This window comes from Carya illinoinensis, chromosome 9, assembly GCF_018687715.1.
Source record: "Carya illinoinensis cultivar Pawnee chromosome 9, C.illinoinensisPawnee_v1, whole genome shotgun sequence".
Lineage (NCBI taxonomy): Eukaryota > Viridiplantae > Streptophyta > Magnoliopsida > Fagales > Juglandaceae > Carya > Carya illinoinensis.
This window is the reverse complement of record NC_056760.1, coordinates 764,826-783,047: the sequence shown is the minus strand read 5'-3', so window position 1 is coordinate 783,047 and position 18,222 is coordinate 764,826. Positions and strand designations below refer to the sequence as shown.

The 18,222-nt window shown below is 33.6% G+C and overlaps 2 protein-coding genes across 3 annotated transcripts; one reads left to right on the top strand and one right to left on the bottom strand.

Moving 5' to 3' along the window:
* Window positions 1-6,785: 6,785 nt before the first annotated feature.
* On the bottom strand, window positions 6,786-9,967 carry LOC122277734 (probable glycosyltransferase At5g03795). 2 transcript variants are annotated; one of them, XM_043087834.1, is made up of 4 exons: window positions 9,426-9,967; window positions 8,406-8,653; window positions 7,840-8,188; window positions 6,786-7,728 (listed from the first exon to the last, which is right to left on the bottom strand). In XM_043087834.1, exons 1-4 carry the CDS (start codon window positions 9,786-9,788, stop codon window positions 7,051-7,053), a joined length of 1,638 nt encoding a protein of 545 aa, XP_042943768.1. In that variant the 5' UTR covers window positions 9,789-9,967; the 3' UTR covers window positions 6,786-7,050. The 2 variants fall into 2 exon arrangements, with proteins under 2 accessions (XP_042943768.1, XP_042943769.1); XM_043087835.1 differs by having other exon boundaries at window positions 9,398-9,536.
* A 3,014-nt stretch (window positions 9,968-12,981) lies between these two features.
* LOC122275452 (beta-galactosidase 15-like) lies at window positions 12,982-17,931 on the top strand. The gene is made up of 18 exons (XM_043084517.1): window positions 12,982-13,185; window positions 13,400-13,495; window positions 13,622-13,734; window positions 13,846-13,912; window positions 14,032-14,124; window positions 14,248-14,391; window positions 14,485-14,573; window positions 14,714-14,819; window positions 14,927-15,014; window positions 15,113-15,231; window positions 15,328-15,489; window positions 15,617-15,828; window positions 15,976-16,079; window positions 16,206-16,315; window positions 16,465-16,734; window positions 16,863-17,074; window positions 17,189-17,465; window positions 17,580-17,931. The coding sequence occupies exons 1-18, from the start codon at window positions 13,018-13,020 to the stop codon at window positions 17,682-17,684; spliced, it is 2,535 nt and encodes an 844-aa protein (XP_042940451.1). The 5' UTR covers window positions 12,982-13,017; the 3' UTR covers window positions 17,685-17,931.
* The last annotated feature ends 291 nt before the right edge of the window (window positions 17,932-18,222 follow it).

Genomic DNA, 18,222 nt, shown 5'->3' with positions numbered 1-18,222 from the left:
GATGGGATGTTTATGACAAAAATTAAAATATTATAATAATATAATTTTTTTAATATAATTTTTCTTTTAAGATTTAAAAAAATTAAATTATTTATTATATTTTATACAAAAATTTAAAAATAAATGATATATGGATGATGTCATGATAAATAGAAGAATTTAATTAATTTAAAAAGAATAAAATTAAAAAAATATAAATAAATACGGTGTGTAAGGATAATAAATAGAAAAACTTTTGTTCAAAGAGAATTAATTAATTCACTTGTGTTTTCTGATTTAATTAATTGTGACATTCAACATGATTCCATTAAATGAAAATTGAAAGTTAGAAATCGATTACGCATGATTGGTAGGAATTTGGGAAATATATAGTTATTTTTGTGTATTTTTTAAATATTTTATTGATATAATTGATTGTATTAATTATTTTTAATATACAGTCAATCATATAAATAGATTACAAAAAATTAACTGTACATAAAATTTTTATTTTTTTATATATAAGTGCATTAATATAGTTAAAAACAAATTAAGCATAACGTGTTTTTTGTTTTTTTATTTTTATCATATTAATGTATATATAGTTACTGTATAAAACCCAAGTACGCACGTACGTGGCCATAGCTTTCATGGGGTGCAAGGTCGCTGTATGGTCCTCGGTATATTATAATCCGGTAGTGACCCCCACCCACCTCAAATTAAAAAAAAAAAAAAAAAAAAAAAAAAAAAAAAAAAAAAAAAAAAAATTGGTTTTAATATTTATGACTACGATCGATCTCTATCATCTGTATACTTTTCTAATTTGTTTCTTCGAATCTGTCAACTTAATTGAGTATATACATGAAGATATATTAGCAGATGGAATTTCACAATTAATAGTTGAAAAAAAATGATAATATGATTATTAAATATGATTATTTATATATTTTTATTTTTATTTTATTTTTTTAATTTTCTTAAGAAAAGTGAGTACAATTATCTATACAAGGCAGCAAATTGCAATCATGCATGCATGGTTCTATACTGATGTAGTGGGTCAGGCAATGGATTGATTAATTGTCAGGTTAATTTTGAAAATTTACCACCTATATATATATATATATATATAATTAAGCTACATGGAGTGCTAACTAAGTACTGGATTAGCACTAGGCCGTCTTCGTGCATCAATGAAGCAAATCAAATGCTTATTTCTCTTGATCATAAAGGTGGAGGCCACGCAGCTATCACCGTACGCACGTACGTGTATGTGACATGAACCAAGTTTTAGCACCGTTTGCCTATCATAATTTTCATTTCAAATTTAAAATTTTTATCTTATCATTACAATTTTTTTAAATTTCTATATAAAATATAATAAATCGTTTAATTTTTTCAAATTCTAAAATAATAATAATAATAATAAAATAAAATATTTTAATATTTTATTTTAAAACTCAAAATTTTCATCTTATTACTAAACTATGTAGAATTGAAATCATCCTTATTAATGCACATTGACAACTCGAGTATCAATCGTTAATAAGTTGGGAAATTTTACAACGACAAACCTAAAGCGAAAGAGAAGCTGGCGCTAGCTAGCTACAGGATTGGCATGAATATATAACGCACCTGGTTATTTGCGCCACTATCGTGAGTACTATAGTTTTTCAGCAGTGACAGAACGAGCAATTATATTGAGAGGGCTAACTTTTTTACTATATATGTAATACATTTATATAAAAAATAATACTAATATAGTTTTAGAATATATAAATTCTACATATTTCATTTGAAAAAAAGAAGAAGAAGTAGAGTTCATCATTAAAAAATAATTTTTTTATGTAAGTCCTAGATTTATTTATTTTTTTCAAAGGAAGTGAGTGAGACTTGCACATCTTAGAATTGCAAACATTATTTATCTTATGTAAATAAAAAAGATATTAAAAAATCATAAATATATAACTACAAATTATTTTTCATCATAGGATTGTAAACATCATTTCTCTTATGTAAATAAATAAGAGATTGAAAAATCATAACTATATAACTATAAACTATTTTTCTTATAGATCATTGAACGTAAATAATTTTTCTTGTATTTTGATTTCATATTAAGAAACTCAATATTGTATAATAAAAATGAGATCTATATTAATAAGTTTATTATTTGTCTTAAACTTAGTTTTAATTTTAATTTTAGAGAAGCTATATTCTTGAAAATAGATAATTGATTACGCCCAGAGAATAACGCAGTAGTTGTAGCACAGCTTTGGGGTGTCGATTCCACAGGGAGACAAATTAAAAGAATAGCAAGAGGAACAAATAAACTAAAGAAAAAATATTAAATAAGTAATAGAGAACAAAGATTAATTTTAAATGTAAATTCAAATGAAGCAAAGTGATTAATAGAAAAAGTACTCAAATTTGACAAACAGTAGAGCGTCGAGAATCCCTTGCACAAATTTGGTATTTTAATTATTCTTAATTCATTGGATAACTCAATTAGGAACTCAATTCCCGCAATTCCCAATCGGAAGGTATAGATTTATAAACCAAACTTAAATCAAATGTAACCCTTTAAAAAAACATTCACCACTTTTAATAAATGTGAATTACTACCCCTATTGATAAAATCCAATGACGATAATATACTCAAGAAGCGATATTGCAGCAAAAAACTAAATCAATATAGATAAATAATTGATCCAAACATAATCAAAGAACTAATCCATTCAATAGAAAAAGCCTGACTGAATCCATAAACACAATAAATTCTATGATTATTCGGAGAAGAAAACATCAACGATGAATTGAGAAGGATAAAACAAAAGAGTTTTAACAATTGAAAATCAAATACATGAATTAACAATAAATTAGAAATACCATCTAATGTGCAAGTTCATCTCTAACCCTACTTGAGAATTTAGTTACCCATAAATATAATGGACAACAAAAATCTCCAGAGAAAATTGAAGCGAACGGTGGCCATGGAAGTGATTTTCTCATCTCTTCAGATCTGCCTCTTGTGCCTATTCCCCCCTCCATTTCGTGCTAATGATATGCTTATATAGGGTAAGAAAGAAACCCTAATGTCCTCTTGATTTCCGCATAAAAAAATCGTTTAAATTTTAGGACTTATCTCGGCAGCCACGTATAACCTTTAGGAGTTCGAATTTGGAAATCTTTATTAGAGATAAAGTTATAGCCCTTTAAGATAGCTTTCCAATGCATTAAGAATCGCATCAATATGATATATGAGTAAAAAGATACAATCAAAAGACTAAAGTATGTCCAGACTGTCTCCTAGCGAATTTCGGACTTGGACTTCTTGTGGTTTCATTTTGTGATTTTTTCTTTTTCTTTTCTTCCAAATTGCTCTCAAACCCCATGAATGTCCTCCTTTGAATTTGACTGGGCTTAACTTGCTCTTTTATAAACTCTGAAATTAGACATAAAAAAACTGCTTAGGAGTATCCCAACGTAAATAGAAATTCAATTTAAGAATACACATTAATTCTTATGATTTCTATTCACATTTTAGCATTTTAGTCCAATAATAAGGTATATAAAGTGTACATTCGCACACTCATCAATAATATATATAAATAAAACAAAAATTTAAAAATTTGGAAAGAGACATTTCTAGGCATATTAAAATTTTAATAAATTTTAAAGAACATATAAAAATTATAAAATTTTTTGAGAGGTCATTTTCTATATTTATAGAATAATGTATAAAATATAAGAGATTAATTTATATTAAAATCATGACCCCCTCTAAAAATAATGTGGTTCCGCCGTTGTTTTTGGGGAACATATGATGGTGATGGTAAGGGTGTTAATTCACCACGTGACCGTACGTACAACAGGTGGCGTAAATAACGGCGGAAGTCTGATAAACTAGTGAGAGAGGGACCAAATTAGTCATGATGTCAGGTAAAAATTATAGTCTTAATTTGTCGTAACCATTGCCTAAGAGAGATTCTCCAAAAATAAGCCATCCACAAGTACTTGGCAAAAGTTAGAAAATAATGACGATGAGATTTCTCCATCACTGCTAAAATCAGTAACTTCAAGATCCCAAATAGACAAAAATTAAATGCCTTCGGCCTTTTTCCTGCACTCAGGCCACTTTACAACAATAAGCAAAAACAATAAAAACAAGGTTAAAGGACCTATCATTATTAATTAGTCGAAGACACACTGGGTTAAATACTTTGAAAAGCTGTACAGAGGTACGAACATCATCATGATTTCCGACTGTTTATCGAAGCGAAAAAGACACTTCTTTTCATGACTTCATATGCTCACCTTCCAATGGTATGCTTAATTAAGAAAAGAAAAGTCTTTCTCGATTTTATAAAAATAAATGTATTAATTAAAATAAGTTCATATAAAATATTAAATTTATTTTATAATAAAACTAATTTTATAACCTAATTATATATTACATACAATTTCGTTAACTTTTTATTTTAATTTTTTAAATTTATTTTTTAATGTCTAAAGTATATATATATATATTTTTTCTTTTAAGAGAATGATACTTAACGCTACCTGATCAGTAGCAAACAATAACGACGACACTGGCCTGCCACCAATCAACACAATTAGGATAATAGAAGAGGAAGACATGCATGAATCTGGACAATATGTCTTGATCCGGCGGCCCTCAAATTCTTGATGAAAAAACATCTTCAAACATAGGTTACATCGGATTCTATCTATGTGGTGCCCACAATTGAACAAGTTGCTTATTCATAAAATTAATTAATTCAAATAGTAACTAATTAATTAAACTGGGTGGAGTTAGTGATCGTCACGTGGTTAGTGATCGTCACGTGGTTAGTGATAATCACGTGGTGATAAATTATATGAGTATTTTTTTTTTGTAAAAAAATTATATGAGTATTGAATGATAGGTTTAATTGGTTGATTGATCCCTGGTCATCTCACGACTCGTTTATTAATAAACCCTAATATGTTTTTTAAGAGACGTAGAATTTTCTCAAAGAAGAACAGTCCTGTCAGCACAGCGACACACCTACGCGCTGCACATGCACAATTAGGTTCGCATGCATAAAAACAAGCACCAACTTGCCAGAGTACCCCAGGACGACGTCACCGGCTAATTATTCATCGGTCCGGCTACTATGCGGCCCCATTTATACTGTTGGACGGTTTTTTTTTTTTACATTTTTTTAATCATAAAATGAAAAAAATATATTAATATATTTAAATTAGTTTCTTAATCATTAAGTAAAAATATATATTTTTACCCATGATCAAACTGAACCGGCAACCCCAGCCGGCAAAGGGGTTTTTCCCAATATTCATCATCGGTCTCAAACTTCACGAGATGATCTAATATTTATGGCCGTCCATTTTTGGAGTCAATCTACGGATCATCGAAGTGACAACTCGCAACGCAAATCATTTCAAAACGCAATTCTTCTTCTACGTATATACAGAAAGGAAAATGTCCGAAGAACCTTCAATCTTATTTCTAAATTGTATTTTAATTTTTTTAATTTATTTTTATTTAATAATTGAAAAAATAATTATTAATGAAATGGCATATATATATTTTTTAAAAAAAATTAAGGATGTTAATAAAATCTTTCACAAATAAATATAATAATAAAAAAATCCTTAACTTTGTGTTGGGTGAGTGCTGGCGGCTCGCTGGTACCATCCAAAAAGCGGTCCGTGTCAGCCAATCACGTGGCTGCCTGCTAGTCCATGAATACTAATTAGACGGATCAAAATTCGAAACAACCACTGATGCAGTATGTTTTGTCAGATGATCGATTCATAATTGTCACATGCGCATTCCTTTGGGGGGAAAAGACAAAAAAAAAAAAAAGTCACCATGCGCATAAATAATTCACAAAGAACGGCTGATTAATTCTCTTTTGAGGTCACTATCTCACTGAATATACCATAATATAAATGAACTTTTTTATTTTTTAATTATTCTTAATCTTTAAAAAAATAAAAAATATACATTTATTAATAATTACTTTCTTAACCAATGATCATTAAAAAAAATATAAATAGATATATTTAATAATTATGCTATTATTTAATAATTCTGATCACCATGTATTGCGGGCGGCTGATAAGAACCGACAATTAATTCCTGTGGGCTTATCAATGAAAGAAATTGCACTATAAGACTTTGATACAACAACGTCGACCCAAGACCCGAAGGTGAGCAGTAGTTGAGGTTGTCATTTATCATCCCTAGAAAGCCCGCGTGAGCGCTCTCTGCTTAATCAATGAGACAAAGAGGCCGTTAACGAAAATCATTGAGCGCCTCGCACCCTTTAGAATAGTTCGGCCGCATAGAGAAGCGTAGCCTTTTGCATTGGGCCTAGGCAGTGATCTGTCACTATGCGACCACATAACACTCACACACACCGAAGGGGTCGAGCTTCTCAAACCCATAGCTAAAGCTATCTCCCTTGGACCAATTACTCCAACTTAATCCTACAAATTATTTTATCATGCTTAGCCCACAACGCTGAAAATTTAAAACGCTGAAAATTTCAATCGACCAAGTTTTGATCACTACAAGGAATAAACAGAAGCGATTACAATAAGTTTCAAATAGAAGTAAGTGATTGCAATGAATAGACCACCCTAAACATGACTTCGTAATCCATACAAGTGAACCACTTGATCTTACCTTACAACTCTTAACCTGATCGATCTTCTTGCTTCTCGTTTGTGCTAATAGAACTCCAGCTAAATCGTGCATCTTACCTTCCAGCTAAAAGCCATCATTTGCAACATCTTAATTCACATAATGCACATCATCTAACATATATAGGTCCGCAATGACTATCAATTCACATTGCACAAAGTGGTTGATTAATGAGTTAAAAATATACAATATTTCTTCTCGTTATTTACCAGTGAGGGCAAGAGCTTCTAGCAGTACTGTGGTCAACTGCCTACTAACACGGCCCTTTGTGCTTATTATGATGATGGAAATTCTAGGTGGTGCGTCTTAATTATAGCCATTAGGAAACCATTCAAGCGAGCTGATGATCCATAAACTAGTCACAACACATCGAAATCATTTCGGAACCGAACATTGAGTCTTCTAAGCCAGACAGAATGGAGGATCATGTGGAAGACATCAAATCGCCTAGGTGGATAATGAACCTCAAAATGCCTCCTCACCTGTACCACCCTCCTTTGCATTCTTATATGTTGTCTTGGGGAAATTTCCATCAGAATCTTCTTCAAGTTTGGAACATCCTTAACCGGAACCTCAACAGAGAAGGACTTCCAATTCAAAACATCACTAAATGGTGGAACATAGTGGTCTGAAATCAGAACAGGAACACAACCTGCGTATATGGCCTCCACAACTCTTGGGCTTGCAACTTCGTACCCACTTGGGCAGATACAATACTTGCTCTTTCTCATCATGTCATAGTAGGATATGCCTTTTGGAAGGTACCTATGCACCCTTATATCTTCATCTTTGTTTTCCCAGTGCTCTAAAAGGACCGGTCTAATCGGGCCATGGAGACCTCCAGCAAAGAAAGCCAAGATCGGCCTACGAGATGGGGATGGCCCGCCGATAAATCCTTGTATTGAACCGGTTTGGAGATTGATTTCTGGGAATGACACGTCCTTTGTGGGGTTGAATCCCTCAGATGTATTAGCATTGCAAAGAACTCTGATCGAGTTTTTGTGGAGGTGAGGAGTGGAACGGGAAGTTTCTGGCCCCTGAACCCAAAGAACAAACTGTTAGAATTAAGAACTATTTATCAACTTTTACTTCAACAGATAGCAAGATAGATTTTGTAACGATTCAATTAAAGCACGACACGCACTTACCCAATCATGGCAAGCCAGCATAAAATGATCAGATGCTAGGCTTCGATTCCAAAATGGGTACTTTCCTGCAACGAGATTGACATAATCTGTAACAGTGTGTTTAATGGGACTAAAATCATGCGAGTCACGCACATAGACATATCGGACCAGCATTGTCACGCTGAAGGGAAGGAAAAAAACGTGTGCTTTGTCAGGATCCCGGGTTCTGAACTGCTTATTCATCTCAATCCCATGGATGAAATACCCTTCGGTGGAGTATATGCTCTTGCAGGGACCATTATGGAACAATGGGGGTTGCCCTTCTTCATACACGAAGATCTTGAATTGCTTTTCCATTTCGAGATAGCTCCTGTAGGGATTGCAGAGGCGTTACTGCCGTAGGGAGCAAAACTATATATGATGCTGCTATATATAAGCTCTTGTAACTTCAAGGTCCCAGGGAATGAGACTTATCCTAATGGTGATTGAAACATCGAGAAAGGTGGAACACAGTCGGTTTTTCACCGGGATTGCCACATTAATGTAACATGTCTAATTTAGTAAACCTTAATTGCATGGCCGGGTACCTGTAAAAGGCATTGGCACACCTGTACATCGGACCGACCGGGGCATAATCATTATCTTGAGTTTGGTTTCCATGATTAGCTTCCTTGATGGCAGCTCGAGCTCTTCTAAGTCCAGCTTCAAGTCTATCTAACTTGGTGTAATCTCTCCTAGCTTTCATGTTTGGGACATGAGATTCGTTCATTGGAGGAACAATGCTACTCATGCGTCCACTCATGGAAACATTTCGCATGTCTTCCTTAATACCATTCTGTTGAACTAATTCGTGGTTAATTAAACTCACAAAGAAATTAATAAAATGAAATGAAAACTATTCAAATTATAATAACTCCTTCCTTTAAAAAACCGAAATAAATGTACAGGGCTCTAAGATGAAGGGCGAGATCCGTAAACAAAAAAAAAAACCCTCCAATAATTATATTTACTATTTTACTTAAATCAATATGTTACATCATACAAGAGCGAGGATTATAGGAAACACCAGGGGTACATGATGCCTTTAATTCGTAGTATTTAAGTTTAAAGGTATTTAATCAAGTTCCAGTTAATAAAAATTGAAACAGAACAATACTCCACCCCCCCCCCCCCCCACCCCCCCCAAAAAAAAAAAAAAAAAAAGAAAAAAAGAAAAAAATCCGAAGGACACCAACATTAAGGAAAGCATTAGACATGCAAGCAGCAAGTTCAAGGCAACGTGGTACGTTACTACGTTTGTCTTACAAGTTCTTCAAGTTCTTATACCTCCAAACAATACCTTCCCTGGAGAAGCTTTTTGGCCCAAAAAAAAAGGAAAAAAGGAAAAAACTCTGCACTCGGTGGCTCGGATTAATAACATATAGGTTTTTCTTTCTATGAAAAATAAAGCTTTGCACCGGGGGCTATTGCATTACGAATTAAAGAAACAAGTTTGAATTTGGAAAATATGCAGCTTAATCGGTATAATCCTCAAAAAAATTTGCATGCAAAGAATGGAAGCCAGAAATGTCAAACAAACCTGTAGGCAGAAAAGCAAGAGTTCTTACAGGTTGTACATGTATAGATTCTATAGCGTGTGGAGGAGTAGACGACCGATTTAGCATGGAATCATCGGAGGTAGCTTCTTCCATACTGTGAACTTCTACTACTACCACCTGTGACGGAAAATCCAAACGTTTTTTGCTCTCTTTTTCTGATGAAACAGGGGAAGAAGTAGGCATGGTAGAAGAGCCACATAACCAGGGGTAGTTTGACAAGACAACCCAATTGGAGGTTAACGGACCCAATACAGAAAAAAGCCCAGATACTACTATCAAAGGCGCCACCATAAACATCAAAAGTTTGACAGAAGATGATGATGCAGATGATGAGCAACAAAACCCACACCACTTTTTGCCAACACCCCCCATATCTACTACTTCGACTTCCCGATCAATATTCGAGAGCTCTAGGCCGGGAACTTCTTCATGGATTTCTATCTTCTACAAAAGCTGCTTCGCACAGAAAATCTACATTTATAGTAAGAGTATATTAATATGATCTACACCCATTTTTCCCCCTTATTAAAGTAGGAGACTGGAGTTGGGGCTTAGGACGGTGAGCATTTGGTAATAAATGGTTGCACCCACACGCCAAGCGTCGTCTTGTTTTGGCCTCTATTCCCGAGTTCCTCATGCAATCTTTTGTTTTCCCTATTCTACCCTTCTCACGGCTCGTACCTTATTAACTAGAGAAATACTTTGATCGAAATTATATAAAATTAAACTAGCTAGACGTGGTATGTGAGACCATCTAAATCATTTTTATGATAAAGTTAATCTAACATATCACATGATATTAGTTTTATTTTTGTGATCTTTGTATACGTAGTATTTCTTTATGAAATCGTTTATGATTAATTAATATTCCTTTGAATGCATTGCTAGCGTGGAGACTTGGAAAAAAGAATAACGTACGCTAGCCGTGGAGGATCAAGGTATTTCCCACCCACTCGCTTTCTCTGATCAGTCTTAAGGCGGGCGCATTATGCAACTCAGCACTATAGCAAATAGCAATTACAGACTTACAGTTGGCGGTTGGTCAAATTGTTTTAATTTCTCTTAACAGCTTTAATTTAGTCACGTCACGATAATTTTTTCTTTTGCTGCAACTTGCTTTAATTAGCGTACGTTACTAATTAAATTTTCACATAGCGAACGAATTGACATCGATCGTTGTCTTATCAACAGCGAGCCACAAGAACTATGCTAATTACAGTACTCCGAGATAAGGAGAGGGGCAACTACCTACAAAGCCCCAAAAGAAAGGGCGTGCTCATCTTTACGTATCATCTGATGGCCTCTCGTGCATGCCATGCCTCTCATTTACTTCAGCAACGAGCGACATAAGTTTAGCCGCCCTTCTTCCCATATAATATATCGGTGTTCGTCGCTTCCTTCCGCCGACTCCCACCCCCCTCCTTCCAATATTATTATAAAAAAAACCTATAATATTTTCCGTGAGTTCCAACTCATGTCGTTGTTGGGGAATGCAATACAAAGAACGTTAGGAATCTCAGATCAGATCCCCATATTTAGCAATGTTTAGATCAACGTACGTTTTAACGGTGGACGATTCACTTTATTATTATTATTTTTTTTATAAAGAGTTTGTGCGGAATTTATATATTTAAAATTTTTATAAAATAATGATGTATACAAGTCCTAAATATATAAGTCTCACACTAACCTTTTAGAAAAAAAGTGAATTCCAATATCCCATAGTATGAAAAACTTACTTTTTCTTAATAAAATCGATTTTTTTTAAAATTTTTTTTTATAAAAGACTCGCACTATGGTTATACATGATTTGGGACTATTTTGTCCCTAACATTACTCAGATATGTATGACCATGATCTATTAGTGTGATCACGTGCAAAGTAGAAAACCTAAGTCACCAAAATACATGGTTTAAGTTTGATGGGCATTATCTATTTAAATTACAAGAGGCTCATAAAACCCATCCGGTACCACGTAGGTACTCGCGCTTTTAACGTTATAAGCAAATGGAAACAAAAAATAATAATAACATCCACCGACGATAACCGATGGTAAAAATTATATCTATATATATATATATAAAAGATCAATGCAGATAAGTAGTCGTTTGTGATCATGATAATATATGCAGCATGAAAATTAAGTGATCTATATATTTAATTAATAAGATTATGTGCTGCTACTGCATTTACACAACGGTGAACTTTTGTATCTGCCAATTGTATTGGTTGGAATGACTTGGAATCAGTGCATTCATTAATTTTTGGCCCTGTGCATGCCGTATATATGTAGATATATATATGTGATGAGCTGCGGCTGCGCTAGCGCTACTATATGCATGCCGGCTGTGGGCTGGTCCTGCGCTAGCGCTACTATGTGCCATGACATGTACATGATATAGTTCAATCCTCAAGGCTCTATATATTTATTTATTTCGAAATAAACCAAGTGACCATCCTCTCTCTCTCTCTCTCTCTCTCTCTCTCTCTCTCTCTCTCTCAATAATATGTGCTAACATTTCAGTTATTGATATTAGGAAGATTATGAAGTTTAAAATTTAAAATTTGAATTAGAAAAAAAAACTGATAAGACAAATCTTTTATTCAACATGTGCGTAAAAATATAAGAATAGTACTAATTAAATGTTGAAGCACAAATAAGTCCAGTCAAACACCGCAACTAAAGTGTTGAAAAATTAACAAAGTTCAGTCAAACACAACAACTCAAGCAATTCATCATGACTATTTGATAAAGATGTTGAGCAGGATAATTATCCTAGCTAGCTCTAAGATAGCATTTAAATATATTTGAATTTATTTAGTTAAGATTTAGATAATTTATTTTTTCTAATTGAGATAATTTATAAACGTGTGGAGAGAGAGAGAGAGAGAGAGAGAGAGAGAGAGAGAGAGAGAGAGAGAGAGAGAGAGAGAGAGAGAGAGTTTCGGAGTACTTTTCATTCTGTTTTAAATTAAAGGACCTACTTAACTTAAAAATAAGATTTGGTTTCATGATTTGGAACAAAGAATTTTAATTAAGCTCATCAAAAAGTAGCCTAGAACTTGTAAATATTAGTGTAATTCTAACTACTGCCTTCATTTTCTTTCCATTTCTATAAATCAAGTCGTGTCAAGTGCCAAAACTTACAAAAGGTGACAGCTAATGTACGTGCTTGGAAACATATATCACAATTCTAGCTACCAAAGAAAAGCTGCCACGGGGCTGGAATAATTAATTAATTAATTGGTGTATATTCTACATATATTGTACGTACGTTCTAGATCAATATCCAGCTAGCAGATATATATTGATCCTGATTATCTACTAATTAATTAAATAATTAATATTTATACATGGATAAGGCTTAATTAAAAAATGGATAAGGCTTAATTATTAAGAGATGATTATCAGTGAATCTACGTTAATATCTCCAAATATATATGCATGGTAACAAACAGATCATGATAGATCAAGGATTCGTTGGATTAGATATATTTCTCCTAACAACTTTAATTATCCATTTAACCTCAACTTCTTTCTATAAATAGGCGCTGTGGATTCTCATTTTCAATACACACAGCAGATTACTCCATCACAATAATGGCTTCTTCGAGTACTGGGTTTCTCTCGTTCTTCTTTTCCTTCTTATTGCTCTGCACGCTTTCGTTTGCTATTGATGTTTCGCATGATGGAAGAGCTATCACGATTAATGGCGAACGCAAAATCTTAATATCCGGTTCTATTCATTATCCTCGAAGTACTCCTGGAGTAAGTGCATGCATCCATGCCAGCTCCACCATTAATATATATATATGCACGTATTTATATATATTGCATTAATTCGTGTTTTAATATTAATTTATATTCATCATGTTTTTGTTTTTTACATATAGCCGTTCTTTTGTATAATTTTTTTTGTATTTTTCTCCTCACTGCGAATTCTTGTGTATGACTAATATTTACTTACATATAATTTTTATAGATGTGGCCAACCTTGATCAGAAATGCAAAAGAGGGTGGGATAGACACAATTGAGACTTACATTTTCTGGAGTGCCCACGAACCTCAATATCGTCAGGTTTGGTTACTTTTAGTGCTGCTGCTCGATGATCTCTAGCTTTCTTCCTTCCTCCCCCAACTTTGGCTTTATGTATACAAAAATCAATACAATCTTTTACATTTTTAATTATTTTCTTTTATTCAGTATGATTTCTCAGGAAATCATGACGTCGTAAGGTTTATCAAAACCATCCAAAATGAAGGGCTTAATGCCGTTCTTAGGATTGGACCCTATGTTTGCGCAGAGTGGAATTACGGGTACGTATTCATATTTTTGAATTTACATATATAATTACCATAAATTAATATTTGTCTATAGTTCCTGATCTTAACTATAACGTTCATATTTGTCTAATTAATTATTTACAGAGGATTTCCCGTTTGGTTGCACAACATTCCTGGCATTGAGCTGAGGACAAAAAATTCTGTGTATATGGTAATTTGAAAACATAGTGATCGACGCACGCCTAGTACTTTTGCTTCATGCAGCTCTGCCTCTCACAATTAATTAATTAATTAATTATAATATTTTAACCCTTTGAAATGTGTATTCAGAATGAGATGTCCATTTTCACAACGAAAATTGTGGACATGATGAAGCAGGAGAATCTCTTTGCCTCACAAGGTGGACCCATTATTATTGCTCAGGTTCGTGAATAATTAATTAATTATTTCTATTACATTTTTTGTTAATTAGTTTCTTTTTACTACTATATATATATACCTAATTCTTCATTTTCTTGTAATACTTTATGTTTGAAAACCAAAAAGATTGAAAACGAGTTTGGGAACGTTATGGGTCCGTATGGAGAAGGTGGGCAGGAATACGTTAAGTGGTGTGCTGATTTGGCTGAATCTTACGGTATTGGTATTCCATGGATTATGTGTCAACAGCCGGATGCTCCACCTCCAATGGTATTAATATATTATATATATACGCTAATACATATATGTAGAAATATATATTTCTTATTTTTTAAATTTTTATTTTTATTTTTATTGGTACAGATTAATACTTGCAATGGATGGTATTGTGACCAATTCAAGCCTAACAACCCCACGAGTCCAAAAATGTGGACTGAGAATTGGACTGGCTGGTATCTTATTATTTTTATTTTTATTTTACGATTTTTCCTATTTTCGGTTAATTAATTTAAATTTGTCGATTCTTCTTCCGCTTTATATATGATCGGATTGGATGTTTAATCAAATTATATTTTGATCTTATTATTATAAGGTACAAGGGCTGGGGTCTGGCGGACCCACACAGAACTGCGGAAGATGTTGCTTGTGCTGTTGCACGGTTTTTCCAATTTGGTGGCACTTTCCAGAACTATTACATGGTTGCCGATCCACTTTTTCCAGATCTTAATGTATTTATCATGTTATCAATAGTTTAATTACTAATTAATATGGACCTTTTTGTTTTGTTCCCAATATCCCCTTCCAGTACCATGGTGGCACAAATTTTGGTCGCACATCAGGGGGTCCATATATCACTACATCGTATGATTACGATGCACCATTAGATGAATATGGTAATTATTTTTCTTAAAAAAAGAAAAAGAAAGAAAGAAAGACATTATGATCTTTGTTTGGTACTTTTGTTCTTTTAACCTTATCATGATATGTTCAGGTAATTTGAACCAGCCAAAGTGGGGACATTTAAAACAACTCCATGGCATTCTGAAATCGTTGGAGAAGGTTCTAACTTACGGTTCTGTGAAAAATGTGGACTATGGAAGTACGACAACGGTGAGTTTTTTTTTTTTTTTCCCATGCCATATATATATAATATATATAGACACACACTTGAGTTTTTGAATATGCATGATTTTGAATGAATTGCAGGTCACCATCTTCACTTTGCAAGGAAAATCAAGCTGTTTCATTGGAAATAAGGATGATAAAGCAGATGCAACCATAAACTTCCAGAACAATACGTATACCATACCAGCTTGGTCTGTTAGTATACTTCCTGATTGTCATACCGAAGTGTACAACACTGCTAAGGTACCACGCATGAATATAACTCGATCTATATTTACGTAAAGAATCCTTATAATCGGAATATATATACTGATCACGTATGAATTAAGTGTATTTAATTATTTGGTTTTTGTTTTGGGTGCCGGGATAGGTTAACACTCAAACATCAATAATGGTGAAGAAGGATAGCGATGCCAACGACTATGAAGGTTCTTCCGGATTGCAATGGGAATGGAAAAAAGAGAACCTTGTGCATGTCAAGAGAGACGGTCTCGTTGCCGGTAGCCTTATGGCTGCTGAACGACTCTTGGACCAAAAGGTTGTCACTAACGATACCAGTGATTATCTCTGGTATATCACAAGGTGAGTAATTAATTACTATAATTACAAAATTTCTAGTTTTCGTAACCATGCATTATTAATATTAATGTTATTTTTTTTTCTTGAAAAACAAAAGACTTCATTATTATATACAGTTTCATGCGTATGTTTTTTTGCATTTCGTATTAGTTTCCACGTCAAGAAGGACAACCCTCTTTATGGAAGAGAGACAACGCTAAGAGTGGATACAAATGGACATATAATTCATGCATTCGTCAACAAAAAACATGTTGGTAAGTTTCATATATTTAAAAGTCACTCAAATACACGATCGAGTACCTTTCTATCTCTCTATATATATACATATTATATACATAATCCAACTTTATTCACAAATATTTTAATTTGATCATGATCAGGATCTCAATATGCCCAAAATGGAAATTACAAATTCACGTTTGAGAGTCCAATCAAACTGAAGCTTGGGAGGAATGACATAGCCTTGCTTAGTGCCTCCGTTGGATTGGCAGTAAGTAATTAATTTGAATTCCATTCAAAATTATTATCACCACATTAGTATAAATTACCATATATAGCTTTCTTTCTTTCTTTTCTTTGTGTGTGTAATTCCGCTACATATATCTTTCTAATTAATTAACACGTTTTATTTTTTGCTAGAATTATGGCGCAAACTTCGATTTGGTGCCGCTTGGTATTTCTGGCCCGGTTCATGTGACTGCGAAAGTGATAATGAATGACAGTAGCAGAAAATTTGGTTCTAAGAAGATAATCACTCAGAATATCACAACAGAACTGGATTACAACAAATGGACGTATAAGGTTGGGTTGCACGGAGAACAACAGAAACTACACGATCCTAGTGTCTTACAAAACGGGAAGTGGTCTCAACGTGCTCTCCCGACAAATGAGATGTTTGTTTGGTACAAGGTAATTCCAGGCGCTTTATGCTCGAATTTGGATGATCTTACGTTTTACTAATTATATCATTGGTTATACGGTGTGCAAATATCTTGCTAGCTAACATAATAATTTTTCGTGGGAAACAAATGTTTTAGACAACCTTTGCAGCTCCACTGGGAAGTGATCCAGTGGTGGTGGATTTGACGGGTCTGGGCAAGGGAGAGGCTTGGGTAAATGGCCACAGCCTTGGAAGGTATTGGCCAAGTTACCTTGCTAAAGAAGATGGGTGTTCTGTGTCATGTGACTATCGTGGACCATACAGTGACTCGAAGTGCATGAGTAATTGTGGGAGATCTTCCCAACAATGGTGAGTAATTATTTTCTAATCATAGTCGTACAATAAATTTCTTGAGAATTAAGTTGCAGAACTTTCATTATTAATAACTTTTCTTCTTAATTTACTTGGGTGAATTAATTTTAGGTACCACGTGCCACGATCTTTTCTCAATGACGACAAGAACACATTGGTTTTGTTTGAAGAGTTTGGAGGAAATCCTTGGAACGTTAAATTCCAGACAGTTACTGTTGGGAGCGCTTGTGCAAATGCTTATGAAGGGAACACCTTGGAATTATCATGCCAAGGAGATAATGTTATCTCCAGTGTCAGATTTGCTAGTTTTGGTGAACCAATGGGTGCTTGTGGTTATTTCCAAGCTGGCCAATGCGAGTCTCCTAATGCTTTGTCGGTCATCGAAAAGGTACGTAATAATTAATTTTATAAATAGTTGAATTTAATAACTTTCTTTATAAAGATCATCATTAATATTAATTAATTAATTAATGATATCTTTCGATAAATGGCATACATGCAGGCGTGTGTTGGCCAAAAGAGTTGCTCCATTGATGTCTCGGAAAGTAACCTCGGATCTACTGGTTGCCAAGCCACGAAAAGACTTGCCGTTGAAGTTGTTTGTTAGGGATTTATTAGTTTGTTCCTTAAAAAATTTATTAGTTTGCTAAGTCTAGTTTTTATCGTTAGTTTGTCAGGTTAAGTTCAGATGATATTATATTTTTTTGGTTCTTCTCAAATTGGTGGGAAGATAGCTAGCTAGGGTACCGTACTAGCGAGGTTAGGTTTTATGGGTCTCTCGAGTTTGTTTTCAAAGACATTTAGTTATGGTTTCTAATAAATAAATAAAATCTCGTTCTTTTTTTTTAAATAAATGTCTGCATGATTATCTTTTTGATTAGTCATTTATCTTTTCAAGTTTTTTAATTCTGTAACAGCTCTTTTGAATTCAAGTGATCAAAATACCTGAGCTCCAATTAATAAGGATTGAAATGATCGATTACAACGATTCAAATAACATACCGTACGCTATCCTTAGTTAATGGGAAGTTGCTGTTTGAAATTTAAAACTTTATCATTTTCACCCTTATCTGTTGGACTTGAATTCAAAAGGACGGACTGGGAATTAAGCTCTCAAACACCTATGTCCGGCCACATAATACGAG